The sequence below is a fragment of the Pseudonaja textilis genome, chromosome 3 (assembly GCF_049901715.1).
Source record: "Pseudonaja textilis isolate UNSWEBS1 chromosome 3, rPseTex1.2, whole genome shotgun sequence".
In the NCBI taxonomy this organism is placed as follows: domain Eukaryota; kingdom Metazoa; phylum Chordata; class Lepidosauria; order Squamata; family Elapidae; genus Pseudonaja; species Pseudonaja textilis.
Genome location: NC_141992.1, coordinates 191,624,647 through 191,642,509, shown reverse-complemented (window position 1 = coordinate 191,642,509; position 17,863 = coordinate 191,624,647). Strand labels below are relative to the sequence as shown.

At 41.6% G+C, this 17,863-nt stretch overlaps 1 protein-coding gene across 2 annotated transcripts in view; it reads left to right on the top strand.

The window, feature by feature from the left end:
• Positions 1-17,863, top strand: part of ZFAT (zinc finger and AT-hook domain containing) — a 121,499-nt gene that overhangs the window by 75,170 nt on the left and 28,466 nt on the right. For both annotated transcript variants that reach the window (XM_026703688.2, XM_087931734.1), the window contains exons 12-15: positions 5,443-5,581; positions 13,905-14,011; positions 15,902-16,025; positions 16,950-17,080. In XM_026703688.2, coding sequence (XP_026559473.1) covers positions 5,443-5,581; positions 13,905-14,011; positions 15,902-16,025; positions 16,950-17,080 — 501 coding nt within the window. The remainder of the gene's footprint in view (positions 1-5,442; positions 5,582-13,904; positions 14,012-15,901; positions 16,026-16,949; positions 17,081-17,863) is intronic.

The following is a 17,863-nucleotide window of genomic DNA, read 5'->3' as shown; positions in this document are numbered from 1 at the left end:
TACGTGGAGACTTAAAAAAAATGTTAACAGAAAGAAGCAAGATTGGAGGATTGTAAGCAATTAAAAAACCATTTTATTTATGGCATCTCAGAGGTCATGCTTTGATACACAAATTTAGTTTAAATAAAGTGTCAGCAAATATATATATATATATATATATATATATATATATATATATATATATATATATATATATATATATATATATTTTTCTGAGGTTCTCCTGGTATTTGTATGTGGATCTTTGGTTGTTCGGGTTTTCTCCCGCGTAAGATTCGAAGTATCTAGGCAACGTTTCGATGAAGTCTCATTCATCATCTCAGGCTTCTGTCTCCGGCTCTGTGCTTCTCAGAGTAATGTGAGATTGCAGCTGCTTCCTCCTTTTAACTGCCAGTGGGGGTGGGACTTGATTGGGTGGGGACTTGGCTGTGTTCTGATTGGGTGGGGGTGTGTTCTCATTGGTAGGGGGTTTGGCTGTGTTCTGATTGGTTGGGGGGTTAGCCGTGTTCTGATTGGTTGCAACAGCATTTAGACTTATATACTGCTTCATAATGTTTTACAGCATTATGGTTTACAACAGCAGTCTCCGACTTTTCCAGTTTGGTACACTGGTGAAGGGGGGAAGAGAGGGGATAGTTTCACACTCACGCATTCACAAACGCAGGTGCGCAGACTTGCCCACCATCTCCATGGCCTGGTTCTGAATGGTGCCATGGGCCAGCATCGGGGTTGGGGACCCCTGCTTTAGAGCACTCTTTAAGCATTTTACAGAGTCAGCATATTGCCCCCAACTATCTGGGTCCTCATTTTAGCAACCTTGGAAGGATGGAAAGCTGAGTGAACCATGAGCTGGTCAGGAGGTGAACTGGTAGTGGGCAGAATTACCCTGCAATACTGCATTCTAACCATAGCTCTGTGGTACCTATTTATCTACTCATGTTTTCATGCTTTCGAACTGCTAGGTGGGCAGGAGCTAGGGGAACTCAGCCTGCCGAGTGATGCTTGGGTCTCGAACTTGGGCTATCAGTTTTCCAGCTGATAAGCCTAAGGTCTTAACCACTGAGCCATTGTGCTACCCCCAAAGTGGGCTTAAACACACCAGAATCCTCTTACCTTACGACTTCTCCCATTTGTTCATTTTGTGTTCCTTGCTAATAAAATGGGAACAGGAATGTCTAATATTTAGAGTTCTTGTGCGCCCAGGTCATGTTTTAGAAAAGTTAAAACATGCTCAGTTTTCTCATCAGCAAATATGGATTTATTTGGGACCTTCAAAGGGAATTTTGTAGGACATCTGCACTAATTGATTTCTGTGCAGTGATTATTTTTACAAAGTGAAAGATTTCATTTCATCTGGATTAGCTCTGAAATGAATACCTTTATTTAGTTAGGGAGTGAGGATATTTTCAAACTTCAGACTGCTTCGCCAGTTCTAGGCAAGATGACTAAACGTGTGACAAAAATGAAAACAAACATTCTGACAAATTATCTGTCTGTCTATCTATCTATCTATCTATCTATCTATCTATCTATCTATCTAGAATTAATGGAATTGACCAAGATTTTTTTTAAGATATCTTCCTCCCTCCCTCCCTCCTACTTCCATCTATAATCTGTCTGTCTGTCTGTCTGTCTGTCTATCTATCTATCTATCTATCTATCTATCTATCTATCTATCTATCTATCTACCTACCTACCTATCTACCTATCTACCTATCTATCTACCTACCTACCTACCTACCTACCTACTATCAATGGAATTGACCAAGATTTTCTTAAGATATCTTCCTTCCTTCCTTCCTTCCTTCCTTCCTTCCTTCCTTCCTTCCTTCCTCCCACCTTCTTCCCTTTATCATCTATAATCTAATCTGTCTGTCTATCTATCTATACCAGTATCTGTCTCTGTTTATCTATCTATCTATCATCTATCTATCTATCTATCTATCTATCTATCTATCTATCTATCTATCATCTATCTATCTTTGTCTGTCTGTCTCTATCATCTATCATCGATGTATCTTTGTCTGTCTGTCTGTCTATCTGTATCTATCTATCTATCTATCTATCTATCTATCTATCTATCTATCTATCTATCTATCTATCTATCTATCTATCTAATCTATCACATTTTTAAACCGCTCATCTCCCTTACGAATTCATTTAGTGATCATTTGAAGTTTCAGTGGCACTGAAAAGAGCGACTTATTTAATACCATTTCAACCTCCCCATGATCATATGATCAAAATTTGAATGCTTGGCAATGGGTTCGTATTTATGACGTTTGCAGCGTCCCAGAGTTCATCACTTTTTGCGACCTTCTGACAAGCAAAGTCAATGGGGGAGCCGGATTTACTTAACAACTGTGTTACTAATTTAGCAGCTGCAGTGATTCTCTTAACAATGGTGGCAAGACAGGTTGAAAAATGGGGCAAAGCTCACTTAACAACCGCCTTGCTTAGCAATGGAAATTTTGGGGTTCAATTGTGGTTGTGGACCATAAGGCTAGTTTGCCTCTAAGATAATTGCAGAACTTCAAACAATTGTGTTCTTCAGGAATTGAGTAAAGGGCCTGACCGCACAGCCAACTTTCACTCAAGTTCAGCTTCTAAAAGGCTAATTACTGGAACATTTAATTGCAATTAGGTTAGCCAAATAGGAAGCCATTATTTGTAGCTCTAGATAAAGGCTGGTCATAGTTTCTATTAGCATTTCAGAATCATTAGCTGGCGGCATGCAAGATATGAAAGAATTGCCTCTGAAATTGTTTGAAAACTCTTTGATTTGAAAGAGTCTTCAGACATTGTAATCTATCTTAAGCCCATCTTTTATCTGTTTATCTCTTTGGATGAATTCTGAACAGGTTAAAAAAAAAAAGTAATTTTCCAACACAATATAGAGTGCTTCGATTATTATCCCATCTTTTTTTTCAAAAGGTGCAAATATTGGAAATTAAATACATGAATTTTTAATGAAATTAAAAGCTTAGATGGAAGACACACTTTCAGGGCTGTGAGTTATCAAAACAAAACAGAGCTTCCCTATGCAGAAGGGCAGTGATGTATGGTTGTGAGAGTTGGACCAACAGGAAGGCTGAGCGCCAAAGAATTGATGCTTTCAAATTGTGGTACTGGAGAAGACTCCTGAGAGCCCCTTGGACTGTAAGGAGGAGAGCAAATCAGTCAATCCTGAAGGAAATCAATCTTGACTGTTCTTTGGAAGGACAGAGATTAAAACTGGAGCTCAAATACTTTGGCCACCAAATGAGAAGAGAGGACTCACTGGAAAAGGCCATGATGCTGGGAAAGACTGAAGGCAAAAGGAGAAGAGGACAGCAGAGGATGAGATGGTTAGATAGTGTCATCAATGCAATGACCATGAATTTAGGCAAAACTCCAGGAGACAATGGAGGACGGGGTTTTTGCAAGCTGTGATCCATAGGGTCGTGAAAAGTCAGGCATGACTTAGCAACCGAACAGCAATAATTCAGAAGCGACACATCTCCAAGTGGGAACCACTCTATGTTGTATGACATCTTGAGAACAGATAAGTCTTGAAGTTGGGTTACACTGACTCTTTGTCTAATGAAACTGCATTGTCATGTTGGCATAGAATCTCTGGAACAATCTGAGCAGTGTCCTCAAAGAAAACTACTAATTTCAAGATGTATCTCAGTCCCCTACTAGCCTGAATGCTAAAACCTTTGGAGAGCACCATTATAGTTATGTATGTACCTATTGTTTCTTATAAACTTCTGGAAGCTTTCCTTCATGGTGGATGGGTAATTGTGGTCTATGCCACACAGTCGCTTCATAAACCTTGGATATAGGTCTACAAACTCATCCACCCTTTGAACCAATGTGTTTCTTTCTGTCTAGGATCCCTGGTATGCTTCATTCCCTTTCTAAGGTGACTTGTCCCTGTGATTTATGATTTAACATCTGTAACCAATTAAGGTTATCTACATGGGGCAGATACCGGAGAGTCACACTCTTAGCTACATGGTGATTAAACTTTGGTCAGAGGTACATGAGGAAGACCAGAGTTTAGCTACATGGTGATTAAACTTTGGTCAGAGGTACATGAGGAAGACCAGAGTTTAGCTACATGGTAATTAAACTTTGGTCAGAGGTACATGAGGAGGATCAGAGCACCCTATATGGTTGGACACTGACTTCCATAATTCAAGGTGGCAACATTATTATGCCAAAGACCTGGTTCTTTAGAGGTTGTGTAAAGGCCACTTCCTTCCATATGAACCTGTCTCTTATTTATGATAACGATTGGGGCCTGCTATTAGATTGATGAAATAGACTCTTTTCAAGATCTAAGTGGGAAAACTCCTTGCTGGAAAAGGTATTTTGAGTTTCTTTTTACTTGCATTAGATAAACTACACAAATCCTTATATCCCACTCGACATGAAATGCTGCGTTATGCTTCATGTCTTTCCATTTTGATGGTAATATGTGCTCAGATTTTATTGTATGGTACAGTTATTTTCTGATAAATGCCTGTATTCTGTGGTAATTTATTTTTTATTTTTTTCAAAAAATAAAACATGATAGAGAATGTTCTTTAATTTATGGGCCAGTCATTCTTTTTCAGATCTACTTCTCTACAGAGATATTATTATGGGGATAAAATACTCTGGGAGAAAAGCAGGAAGCGAATGATACTAGTAGTAATAACAGCAGCAATAACAGTCTATATTCAGTCACTAATTTGTTATTATGACACTCCTCTTCACATATTGAACAAGCAAAAATCGGTCCAGGCCTTCTAAATATAAATCTTGGATGCCAACTGCATTAAACACTTGGCATACATTAACTGAGAATGGAAACATGTGAGCTTTCTTATTTATTTGTCTTTCTTGGAGGCTCTGTGAAAGTGCAATTCTGCAGCTTAAGACTTCTTGGAACAAATGCCTTTTTTTGTGTGAGCAATTTCTGCATCTGGTGCATTCGTGCTCACATTAGTCCTATTTTAGAAGTCATTTTTGAACGGGTTCAACACTCTACTTCCCTGTCTCTTTGCGTTTGGAGGTATGCCACTAAATTAGCACAGCGCATTAATTTTATTGCCGGGTAATTTATTTAGTCAATAAAAAAGGTTGCCGTTGTTTTTCCAAATGTATTTGCTCCGGCAATCTATCCCTTTATGAAAGAGAGCAGAATTTAGCCATCATGGCAAATAAATAGTTCACTGAATGTTTGGTGCCGATAGTTTTCCATCATGTTGTAAAACTTTGCAGGGCATAAAAAGGTAATAAAATCTAAGATATGTTGCCGTTATATGTTTTGTTTTCATAATGGGATAAGTTTACTTGTTCACATGCGCGTAGCAAGGCAGATCTAAATCTGATTATGGTAACCTAACAATAAGATGTGTAACAGCATTTGAAGTCAGATATAATTAATTCCTTTCCTTTTGTTAATTGTAGCCTTTCCGCTGCGCACACTGCCATTATTCCTGCAACATATCTGGTTCCCTCAAACGACATTATAACAGGAAACATCCCAGTGAAGAATACGTTAATGCAGGCTCTGGTGAATTTGCAGCGGAAGCCCTTCTCCAACAAGGTAACCTGTCTGTTTTGAAAACATAGATATTTTTCCTTTGCTTTCACCTGTAGTTCCTTTTCTCACAGAGATAATGTTTTGCATCATTGATGAATGATGGATTTCCTTTTCCTTTCCTCTCCACGGAATTACTTTTGAGCATCATCTCCAAGAAAGAAAAATAATTTAAGTTGAAACTGATAAACCAAATAAATGAGAAGACTAATATGTTGTTGTTCTTCACTGTGGAAAAGTAATCCAAGTGTATTTCTGTGGGTCACCTGAAACATCTGAAAGAAGCAACATTCTGATTGGCCACATATACGTTGGCTTGGGTTGGGTTGAGTTGAGTTAATTGGGTTGGGTTGCTTAAGTGTTGGGTTGGGTGAGATGGCTAGGTTGAGTTGAGTTGGGTTGGGTTTGGTCTGCAATTTCCAGATCTGAACATGGAAATCAGTTTCCATCCATCTTTGGCCTGCGAATTTCATCAATTTTGATTTCTGTTTATTTAAGAGAATATACATGGTCAGCCACTCAATCTCAGTGACTCTGAGTATCTTAAAAAAAAGAAAAACAGTTGAAACAATAACCCCCATCCCCCTTGTGACAACAATCAGATTTGATAAATCCCTTGGGTTTGTGCAAAACTTTGGAGAGACATTTTGCTTCAATCATCCCTTCAACAAAACACTATCTGTTCAAAATGAAATGGTACCTGGCCTCTCACCACTTCAACAGAGTCACAAGTCCTGTTAAAGCAACTGCTTCCCTGGCCTTCAACTGTCTACTTCAAGGAGCAGAGGTCATTTCTATCAAAGTGAAATGCCCTGCCTAAAATGCATCTGATTGTTGTAAGCCTGACATATGATTCATTACAAGAATTACTGACCAGGTCCTTATGAATATGACTTGGAATTAGAATCCTGGTTAGTTGCTCTTTTTGTGAAGCTCCCTGGGCCATATTCATTTCAAATTTTGTTCCAAAACAGATTTATCTCCTAGAGATGTAAAATTAGCTGGACTTTCTTCCAAAGAGCGAATTGAGCATCAGAAGATTGGCCAAACAGATGGCAGATTAAAAAGAAATACTATTACTTTTTTTTTTTTTTTTTGGACATCAAAATAAGCTTTTTTTTTAAGGGTTTGGAGAACTGTGAAGTATGCAAATGTAATCTCTCAGGAGATGGTCTTTCATCTCTTAGCGGACACTGTGCTGTTGTTCAGTTTGGCAATCTGGCCATACGAGCTAATATCTTGCAGGGTATGAAACGGATTTAAAAAATTCAGGACATTACAAAAGGATGTAACATCCCTGCCAGTGAGGAAATAAAGGTCCCCAATTGAGATTGTGGTGCTTTTTCAAACGCTGAGCCGGTTGTGTGAGATGGCTTTTCTTATTTTATTCCTGATTGTTTCCACGTTATCTTTCAACGTTGAATGATGTTATATAAAATTCTCTTTCCCCATTTCAAAGCAGCTTGGGAGGATTTAAAAATTTCCCCCGTTTTGTTACACTAGAATAGATGCCAGCATAATGCAAGGCTGCTCTGAGTAATGAATAAAACATCATTTTCTCAAGCATGACATTTTAAAGCATTGCTAAATTATTCTTTTTCTTTACTGCGTTTTTTTTTTCTCTCTCCTCCCCACAAAATTTATGTCTATAAGAAGCGTGAATCTATGTTTCAGTACCATGGAAATGGTAGCACGAGACAAATGTGTTAAGGAATTTGCATTGAGTTTTCCTTCCAGTGTCAAAGAAATTTGAGCAAGACAGACTAGCATAAAATATATGGGAGGCTATTTAGAATCCCGACCATGGTTGAGAATAACAAGAGTTTGTGATGACTTAATAGATGGATATGTTTATCACAGTATGTGCTAGGAAAAGAAATTGCTCAGGAATATGAAGTACAGGTAGTCCTCAACTTATAACCATTCGTTTAGTGAGCATTCAAAGTTACAACAGCACTGGAAAGGGGACTTATGACCATGTTTCACACTTACAACCTGTCATGCCCCTATCGGAGTCCGAATCCGAGGAGGATGCCAGACAGCTGACAGGGTGGGAGTGTGGCTCCATTGGTTGTGGGGGAGGCTGGAGAAGGGCAAAGTCCAGCTGGGCAGAGCAGGGGAGAGGTAGAACAAGGGAGAGGGAGTTCAGAGAAAAAACCAGGCCCACCCCCTCTTCATCCTAGGGCACACAGGGAGGAACGGAGAAGGGAGCAACTTGGGTTGCATGGCTTACGAGGGAGGAGAGGGCCCTGATTCCCTTCATTAGCCACAGCTGGGAAGACAGTTGATAAGAAAGGCAGGCTTCATGCAGCAGGCTGCTGGGAGCAAAAGTGACTTTATCCTGTGTTGTCATGGCTTATCTGTGTTCCTGGCGTCTTCCCAACCCTGAATTTTGCCATGCCATCAAGCCTGAAATTTTTGCTTCTGCCCTGCCAAACTAATTACTTCAGTTTGGTTTGTTTGGACTTTAACTTACACTTTGTGTTGCTCATGTTTTGGACTAAATTTTCTGCAGTCAAATGCTGTTCCTGGGAGAGTTTTTCTCTAGCCAGAAGGTAACCTGGACATTGGGGGCAAAGTTGGAGATAACAAAAGGACACTTGTTGCTTATCTGACTGAGTTGCCATTGTGCCACGCCCCGGGTCATCACACGACCGTTGCACCATCCCTGTAGTCACATGATCAAAATTCAAATGCTTGGCATGAACTGGCATGAATTTATGAAGTTTGCAATATCCCGGGGTCATGTGATCCTCTTTTGTGACTTTCTGACAAGCAAAATTTAACTTAACAACTGCAATGACTTAACAAGTGTGATTGGAAAGGTTGTTAAATGGGGCAAAACACACTTAATAACCGTCTTGCTTTGGGCTCCATTGCAGCCGTAAATTGAGGGCTATCTATACATGATCCAGCTTGGGACTTGGTTATAGGGTGGAGGAGTTGCTTTGTTGATTCCTCCTTATTTACAAGATACATCAGGTACCAACAAACGGTGTTTTTTGATTAATCCAGTGTTTGGTTGAGTGGATATCATGGCAGACATATAGCAATAGCACTTACACTTATAGACCGCTTCACAATGCTTTACAGCCATCTCTAAGCAGTTTACAGAGTTAGCATATTGCCCCCAACAATCTGGGTCCTCATTTTACCAACCTCGGAAGGATAGAAGGCTGAGTCAACCTTTGGCCTGAGGAGATTTGAGCTGCCAAATTGCAGGCAACTGGCAGTCAGCAGAAGTAGCCTGCAGTACTGCACTCTAACCACTGCGCCACCGGGGCTCAATAGATATGGATAATGCCATCTCAGAACATAGAATAACATTATCGGAAAGGAACTTGGAGGTCTTCTAGTCCAACCCCTTCCTACTCGGGCTAGGAGGCCCTCTATCATTTCAGATAAATAGTTGTCCAAGTATTCATTCCAACCCTCCACTGATAGGACTCAAAATTTTTACTACTGGTTCTGTGAGTGTGGCTTGGTGGTTGTGTGGTGGTGGGCGTGGCAGAGGAAGGATACTGTAAAATTTCCATTCCCTCCCCACTCCAGGGAGAAGGTTACTGCAAAATCCCATTCCCTCCCCACCCCACTAACCTGCTTTCCAGCTCCGTTCTCCTGTGCAGGGCAACCAAAGAAGACCCAGATGATCAGCTGGGATTCAATGGAAGGCAGAGAATAGATGGGGGCGGGGCCAGTCAGAGGTGGTATTTGCCGGTTCTCCGAACTACTCAAAAGTTCCGTACCGGTTCTCTAGAACTGGTCAGAACCTGCTGAATACCACCTCTGCAACCCTCCTAGGATTCAGGAAAGCCACCCAATCCTGGTTGTTTCAGCAGGCCTTAGGGTGGACATGTGCTAAAGCCTTTTGCAGTAGAATGCTTCTTTAATTGGATTTTAATCGTTCCCCGTTCATTATCCACTTGTGGCCTTACTCCCACGTGGACCCTGAGTTCTTAATTGCTCCTTTCTTTTAGCAGCTCTGCACATGCGCAGACTGGGAATTGGTTCCAACTGCTCCCCAGCCTCACTGCTATCTGAACCCCAAGACAGCTGATGACTGCCAGCCTGCCCTGGCCCCATCTCTGCCTCTGATGCAGATCCCTTGTCTGAGCCTTCCTCAGCCTCCAAGACTGGCCCAGGTTCATCCCCAGCCTCCTCACTGCTGTCCGACTCTGCTGCCACCTCTGCCCGCCGATGGCGGGCCACAACACAGAGTTTACAACCGTTTTTTGCTGCGGTGCTTAAACAAACACTGCGTTTGTCGAGTGAAGTCACTCAGGGACATTTTTTTATTCTGCCAGAAACTGGAAGTAAAGGTCACTTTCCAGCAAAAAAAAAAAAAAAAAAGTCATCCATCTCAGTCACATGACTCTGAGGTGCAGGCTATAAATGTCCATAAATGCAGGCTAGTTGTCAAATGCTCAAGAGATGATCACATGACCACAGAAAGGAGGCCGGCCATCCGAACTTTGAATCCAGGTTGTAAGCGGCTTTTTTCAGGGTCTGTTATAGCTTCAAACATTCGCTAAGCAACCAGTCGTAAGCCGAGGATTACCTCTGCTCATTTTGGCTAAATAGGTTATACCAATGATGGCTCACCTTTTCCACGTTGCGTGCCAAAAGTTGCGGTCGCGTGCCTGCACTCCTGACGCAATGCGCGTGCGACCCCCTCACACACCGCCCACCTCTGGGCATACTCATGCAACACCCCCCCTACACGCTGCATACCTCTGCGCACGTGCGCACAACCTCCCTGCACCGTACACCTTTGTGCATGCGCGCACATACCTCTGCGCATGCACGGCAGATACCCGACAATCAGCTGGCTGGTGGGCGCACGCAAGCATGCACAGTGGGGCCCTTCCAGGTGACCTCTTGCGTGCCAGCAGAAGTGGCTCACACACCATAGGTTTGCCATCATGGAGTTATACGAACCAAAAATACTGTGGTTTAATATGTTGGGTAGAGCCAATAGCAGAATAGAAAGTTTAAAATATTTATTATTTTTTACTTTGGGGTCCCTTTAAGGGGTCTTGGGGTCCCTCAGCGGTCCCCAAATCACCCTTTGAGAGCTGCTGGTCTAGAGAGACATAAATCAATGGCGTCTATGGCGATTCTCAGTCATCCGGGTCTTGGTTGTCCCAAAGAGGTTTCTTTTCAAAAGGCAACTGAACTTCCTTGGTGATTGCTTGAAGATGTTTTGCTTCTCATCCCCGAAGGTTTTCCAGTTCAGTTTGCACCTTTGGGATAAATCAATGTTCCTGGATTATCAATATTTACATTTTGATAGGAGGGATGGAATGTATGTCTTGCTGCACATTTTTATGTCATATGCCAACGGTGGGTTTACTGGTAAAGTGACCGTTGTTTTTAGAGGCCAATACTTAAATGGAAAAGCAGCACTTTTTGGTCGTACAAAGGCAGGGCCTGCCAGTCTCTATAAAAATCTCCCAACCTGTTTTTACCTTGCCCCTAAAAAAACACACACGCTATATGTAATAGTATAATATTGCTCGCAATGTATAGCTAGGTTTGTATAGTGAAGCTCAAAGTGTGAACCGCTCCATGTAGAAAACCAATAAACTCTCTTAGGTTTCCAGCTAGCGGTAAAGGGGTATTTGCCACTATCACCAAAGGCATAAATATTGCATTGTTTTCAGTTAAGTGTCTTCGTGGCCACCTTCACGTTCTCCTCTTCCCAGATTTGAGCTGCCAGGAGTTTGTAAAACAAAGTTGTGTTTTCTTGGAGCTCTCCCTGCATTAATCCTCAGAATATATTTTCCAGTCCATCCTGCAAAATATAAATGAAATCATTTCCAAAGGAGCTTTTTTTTTTTTTTCCTAAGGGTCTGGGTGGCAGAAAATTGGGCTGCCTCGCTGTTTCAGAAATGAGAAATCCTTCAATTTTATGTGTACTCCAGTGTCAGAAGCAGATAAGGTATGCCATTCAATGACCTTTTGCCTCTATATTACCACAGCAGTTAATGAATTGGAGAGAAATTAATTTTCTTTAGCTGTGATGTCAATTAGCCGCCCTGCCGAATATGCCACGGGCTCCATGGCACACTTTCATTTGTTGTTCCTTAATTAAAGTCAAGAGTGAAAAAAGGTGGCTATTTTAATTAACTAACTGTTATTTTTGCAATAATTTTAATTTAAAAGAAAGGAAGGAAAGTCTCCATTCTAATTGAGTTTTTATTAAGAGGGGAATATGAAATGAATATTTCAATTCAGGTTTTTGTAACTGGCGATGCCTTTGTCCTGTACGGAGAGTCAGGCGCTGGCATTTAACAGAGAGGCAAGTCGGACTGAAAATAAAATCGGGGAGGTGCTTCTTCTAACAGTTTTAAAGATAACCATAGTAGTGCTGGAGGTTTTAGAAAACCCTTCAAGAACAATCAATATATGTCAGCCAAGAACCTTTTTTTATTGATTGATTTAATTCTCCTAAATCCGTGATGGCGAACCTATGGCACGCGTGCCAAAGGTGGCATGCAGAGCCATTTTGTGCGGGCACATGTGGCCCAGCCAAACTTAGCTGCACTGTGCGTGCGTATGCCTCTCAGCTGATTTTTCGGCCCATTTGAGGCCATTTTCGCCCTTCCGGAGCCTTGAGGGAAGCCTCTGCAGCCTCAGGTAGCCGAAAAAATGGCCTTCTGAAAATACCGGAAGTGCCGAAACTGGCCCGTTTTCAGGCTCCCGAGGCTTTCCTGAAGCCTCCAGGAGGGCAAAAACGGCCTCCTCCCGGGCTCCAGAGGCCTTCCAGAGGCTGAAAAATGGGCCTTCCAGAAATACCTCCTAAGGCTGTAGAAGCTTCCCTCGAGCAAAAACGGAGGGTGAAAATGGCCTCAAATGGGTCGAAAATCAGTTTGGAGGCATGCACATGTGCAGTGCAGATAAGGGGATGGGGTGGGGGTGTTGTGTGCGCATGCACAGGAGGACGGGGCACATTGCACACGTACGTGCACGCTATCACGCGCTTTTGGCACACTACAACAAAATGGTTTGCCATCACTGTCCTAAATGCATTAGCAAGAGCACAGGTAAACCTTGAGGTACAACCAGAAAAGAGCCCCAAATTTACATCGCTAAGCAAGACATTTGTTAAGTGAGTTTTGTTCCAATTTACGGCCTTTCTTGCCACATTTGTCAAGTGAATGACTTCAGTATTAAGTTAGTTGTACAGTTGAGTGGATCTGGCTTCCTTGTTGAGTTTGCTTGTCAGAAGGTTGCAAGTGGCGTTCCGTTGACCCCAAGACTACTTCAACCTTCAGGAATGTAATGTGAGCCAGCTGAATTTTGATCCTGTTACCATGGGGATGCTGCAAAGGTCATAAAAGTGGGGAAAAAATCATAATCATAAGTCTCTTTTTTTCAGTGCTGTTGTAACTTCGAACAGTTTGTCACTAAACTTTTGTACGTCAAGGACTTTCATTCTCAAATGATAAAACAATAGTAATAATTACACATTTCTCCACTAGCAAAATTACTCCCCTACTTGGGAGTAATCACACACATGACACACACACACACGCACACACAAACATCAGAGTTTAAAAAGCAGAGTTTGAAAAGTTAAGAGTGTTTTCAAAAGAGATGTAGGTGATATGTACTCCATTCATATATAGGTGATCCTCACTCAACAGTTGCCCTGTTTGTTGACTTCAAGGCTACAACTATGCTGAAAACGTAACGTTACAATCACTCCTCGTACTGACAACCATCACAGCCACCCGCACAGTCATACGATCGAGATTCAGGCATTTTACAACTGGGGGATCTCCACGATCTTTCCCGCTTCCCATCACCATTTCACAGCTGGCTGCCAACGAGCGAAGTCGATGGAGAAGCCGACATTAAATCACAAGTCACAGTTGAGTGAAGTCTCTCTTAATGACCATGGCTGACTCGCATAACGACCACAGTGGGAGTGAGGTCATAAGTCTACTGCAGTCATGTGATGCTTTGCTTAATGACTGCATTGTTTAGTGACTAAGCAGCCAGTCCTATTTTGGGTGGTTAAGTGAGGACTACCTTTATATTTTTTGCATATTCATACAGGGAAGCAATATTCATCCGGAATATAGCTCTAAATGATCGATTTGCTACCATTTTCCAAAAATCCCTCTAAGAAATGTTAAATGACTGTATAGTATGGAGAAGAGAGAAATGTAGAATTCACAAAAAGGCTGTTGGGGTAAGACAGATTAGGAATCATGGTACTCTTATAGTACATTTCTATGATTTAATATCTACTCACAGATTATAATCTCTGATCAGGATCTAAATATTCACTCTTTTTGTTTTTCTTTCTCTTCCCACCCAGGTGGTATCAAGTGTCCTGTATGCAACTTTGTGTACGGCACAAAATGGGAATTCAACAGGCACCTCAAAAACAAACACGGACTTAAAATAATGGAGCAGGATGCAGAGGTAAATACAAGCAGCCATGGCTGTTCTAAAACATCGCTTTTTCCTTGAAATGTTATCAAGGAAAAATTGAAGCAACATTGTCCTATAAAATTTAAAAGAAATATCCTGCTTCTATACGTTTTTATGCATGCAGGGTTATTAGGTGCAAATGAATTGTTCAATGTCATTTCTTTATAATGAAGCCTCATATGAGGCTGAAATTATACATAAGAAATTGGTGGCCATAGCAACAACGTGTGACTAAATTCCATCACAACTCCCAACATCAGTCCAGGCTTTTATCTTTTCAAGCTGAAACCTGAACCAGAAAATAAATAAATATAAATATATATGAATAGAACAGAACAGAACAGAACATGGAATAGAATAGAATTCTTTATTGGCCAAGTGTGATTGGACACACAAGGAATTTGTCTTGGTGCAAATGCTCTCAGTATACATAAAAGAAAAGATACATTCATCAGGAGCCGAGAATCATAAGGTACAACTCTTAATGATAGTTATAGGATACAATAAGCAATCAAATCATACTAGGAAACAGTCAATATAAATCGTAAGGATATAAGCGACAAATTTTGTGTGTGTGTGTGTGTGTGTGTGTGTGATATTGGTCATGTATTTTTTCATCTGAAGAAGGCAGGGCTTACTTTGTTGGAATACTCAATTCTGGTTGGATTTCTATACAGGTACTATGGACACAAAATTTCCATTGCAAAGCAAGACCATTGTTAAGTGAGTTTTGCCCCATTTTACAACCATTCTTGTCACGCAGTTGTTAAGTGAATCCCTGCAGTTAGTCATACGGTTGTGATCACATGATCCCAGGACACTGAAACTGTCATAAATACATACCAGGTGCCAAGTATCCAAATTTTGATCGAGTGACCATGAGGATGTTGCAGCAGTTGTAAGTGTGAAAAACGGTCATAAGTCACTTTTTTCAGCACTGTTGCAACTTCGAACGGCCACTAAACAAATGGCTGTAAATTGAGGGCCACCTGTAGTTCATTCTGTGGGCACTGCTCTCCAGAGATAACTCGATGCAGCCTTCAGTACAAAAACACACCAGCAAGGACACATATCAGATTGACTGGTGCTTTGATCACTTATTTTGCATCAGTTAACCAGTTGATGCTAAGGCCACCGGAAGGGGCTTCAGACAATCTAGATTCAGAGTGTTATGCAGGGGTGTCAAACTCGATTTCATTGAGGACCACATCAGAGTTGTGTTTGACCTATGGGGAGGAAGGCATGGCAAGAGTGTGTGGCCAGTTCGAAGTCACTCGTGTTGGGGATTATTAATGAGGTGTTATAAGACTGCAGTCTCATTTTTCTCCTTGGGAAAAAAATGATGGAAAAAAACTGTGAAGATAAATAGAAATCTTAATGACTCGTGTTAAACTTAAAAATTAGATCCTCAAAACTGTTGGTGTTTTCAAGCACAGTCTGGATTGAAAGTAATGCGATAAATTATACTTTTCTTCCAATCAAAAGGATTGCTTTCATGCCTATAATCCTACTGATTTTTAATGCGCATGTCCTTATGCACCCCCTAGTAAAATTAATGAGATTGGTAACGATCAGAGATAAGATGTATTTGATAAAGAGTCTCCCAGTTGTGCAACTGTCTTGTATATGACCTTAGCAAGTCATTTCCAGATTGCTTTTCTATTAAAAAAAAACAACGTTCTTTTGTGAGGAATCTTTGCTTGCTTCATGCATCAAAAGAATCTTAACTTGTTTCATTCTCAAGAGCCATTTTGTGATGCTACGCTATGCTATTCAAAGAGACATACTTAAGCTTGAACTGTAGGTAAGCATTTTGGCAGCTCTGTAATAGACCGGGGCCTGTTAACTCCATTTCTTCTCCAACTGCCTTCTGTTTTGCAGCAAACCACAGAAATTCCCGAAGAACCCTCTACGCAGTACCTTCATATCACCGAAGCCGGAGATCTGCAAGGGACTCAAGCTGCTGTGGCCACCTTGCAAGACCTAAGATTTACCTCAGAGAATGGTAACATGCTCTCATTAAGACCCAATCAGTACTTGGAAAAAAATGTTTAGATCATGTTTCATTCAGCTCAGTCTAGTGGTTAAAGGCAGCAGGTGAGAAAGCAGGAAAGTCTTGAGTTCTAGTCCTCCCTTAGGCACAAAAACCCACTGGGTGTCTTTGGGCCAATTACCAGGAGACAGTGAGTTCTAGTCCCGCCTTAGGCATGAAAGCTGGCTGGGTGACTTTAAGTCAATCACTTGGGAGATGGTGACCTTGGGCCAAGCTGTTAGGTACCACCTTTGAAAGATAAGAAGAAAAGGCAGCAACAGCATTCAATTAATATTGAAGATGCAGTAAGCGAAATTTACACAAGACTCTGAGGGAAAATTGGAATAAGATGCAATAAAGCCCTCAAGAAGGAGAAAATAAGCTCGAAAGGAGGGAGGTGAGACGTTTGAGTCAGAAGACAAGAGAGCTGCTTGGCATACAGAGAGTCCCTGACTTAAGACCACAATTGGAGCAAGAATTTCCCTTTCAAAGCAGGGTGGTTCTTAAGTGAACCACGCCTGATTATATGACCCTTTTCGTCATGTTTCTTAAGCAAATCACCGTAGTTCTTTTTGCGGTCGTTAAATGAATCCATCTCCCCCCATTGACTTTGCTTGTCAGAAGGTGGCAGTGGCAATCACAAACACTGCACCCATCGTAAATTCATGCTGGTTGCCAAATGCACGAAATTTGAGGGCCAGTGGGAAGTCCCTTTTTTTCAATGCCATGGTAACTCACGAAACAAACCGTTGTAAGTCGAGGATTACCTTTAAAGCGTGTGGAGTGGTTGTGTGGAGTATGCAGTGCGGAAAGGTGAACAAAGGGAATAGCGGTCAGAACACCGCTAAAGTTTGCATCCTCCTTACAGTGTTAATCTTAATGCTTCTCCCCCGTAAGGAGGAAGGCTTGATGCCACGGCTGTCAACATCCTTCAGCAAATCATAGAGCTGGGATCGGAGCCCCATGACGGCGCTGCTCTAGCTTCTGTGGTTGCCATGGCTCCTGGGACTGTCACAGTGGTGAAGCAGGTAAACTTTCTTTTCATTCCCAATTGAATGTTCTCTCTCTGTCTGTCTCTGTCTCCCTGTCTCTCTCTCTTTCTCTCTGTCTCTGTCTGTCTGTCTGTCTGTCTGTCTCTCTCTCTGAGCCTGTGATCCTGTGGAACTTCCTTTGGTTATTTGACACACAAGTGCATTTTTGAGATCTCAGCTGAAAGTGGTTGTTCTTCAGCCAAGTAACTCCTTCCTAGACCAATCGCCAGGAGCCCATGAGTTCTAGTTCCACCTTAGGCATGCAAGCCAGTTGTGTGACTTTGGGCCTATCACCAGGAAACAGTGAGTGTGAGTTCTGCCTTAGGCGTGAAAGCCTTCTGGATGATTTTGGGCCAGAGTAGGAAAAGCAGAGCTTGGGGGCAGAGTCAAAAGAGGAATTAGACTAGAATCTCTACGTTGCTACAAGCAGACTAAATCCAACCCCCTTTGAATTCCATGGACCCTTATCTAACTCCAAGCAGGCGCTAACCATTAATTGGCAAGATTCCTGTACATAGACATGAATAGCAGTGTTCGTGTAATTAAACCTTCACGTCTGAACCTGATCTTTCGTGCCTGACAGCCGGTCCCTCGCTCTCAGCCCAATCCACCTCATAGGCTTGTGGGTGGGGGAAATAAGAGGAAGAAGGTGGGTTGAGTATATTTGCCATCTTGTAAAAACATTTGTAAAAACTAACAAAAGTAGGAAATAAATAAACACAGACAGACAGACAGACAGACAGACATATCAAGGTACAAAAAATAGTCCAAGTGTAACAG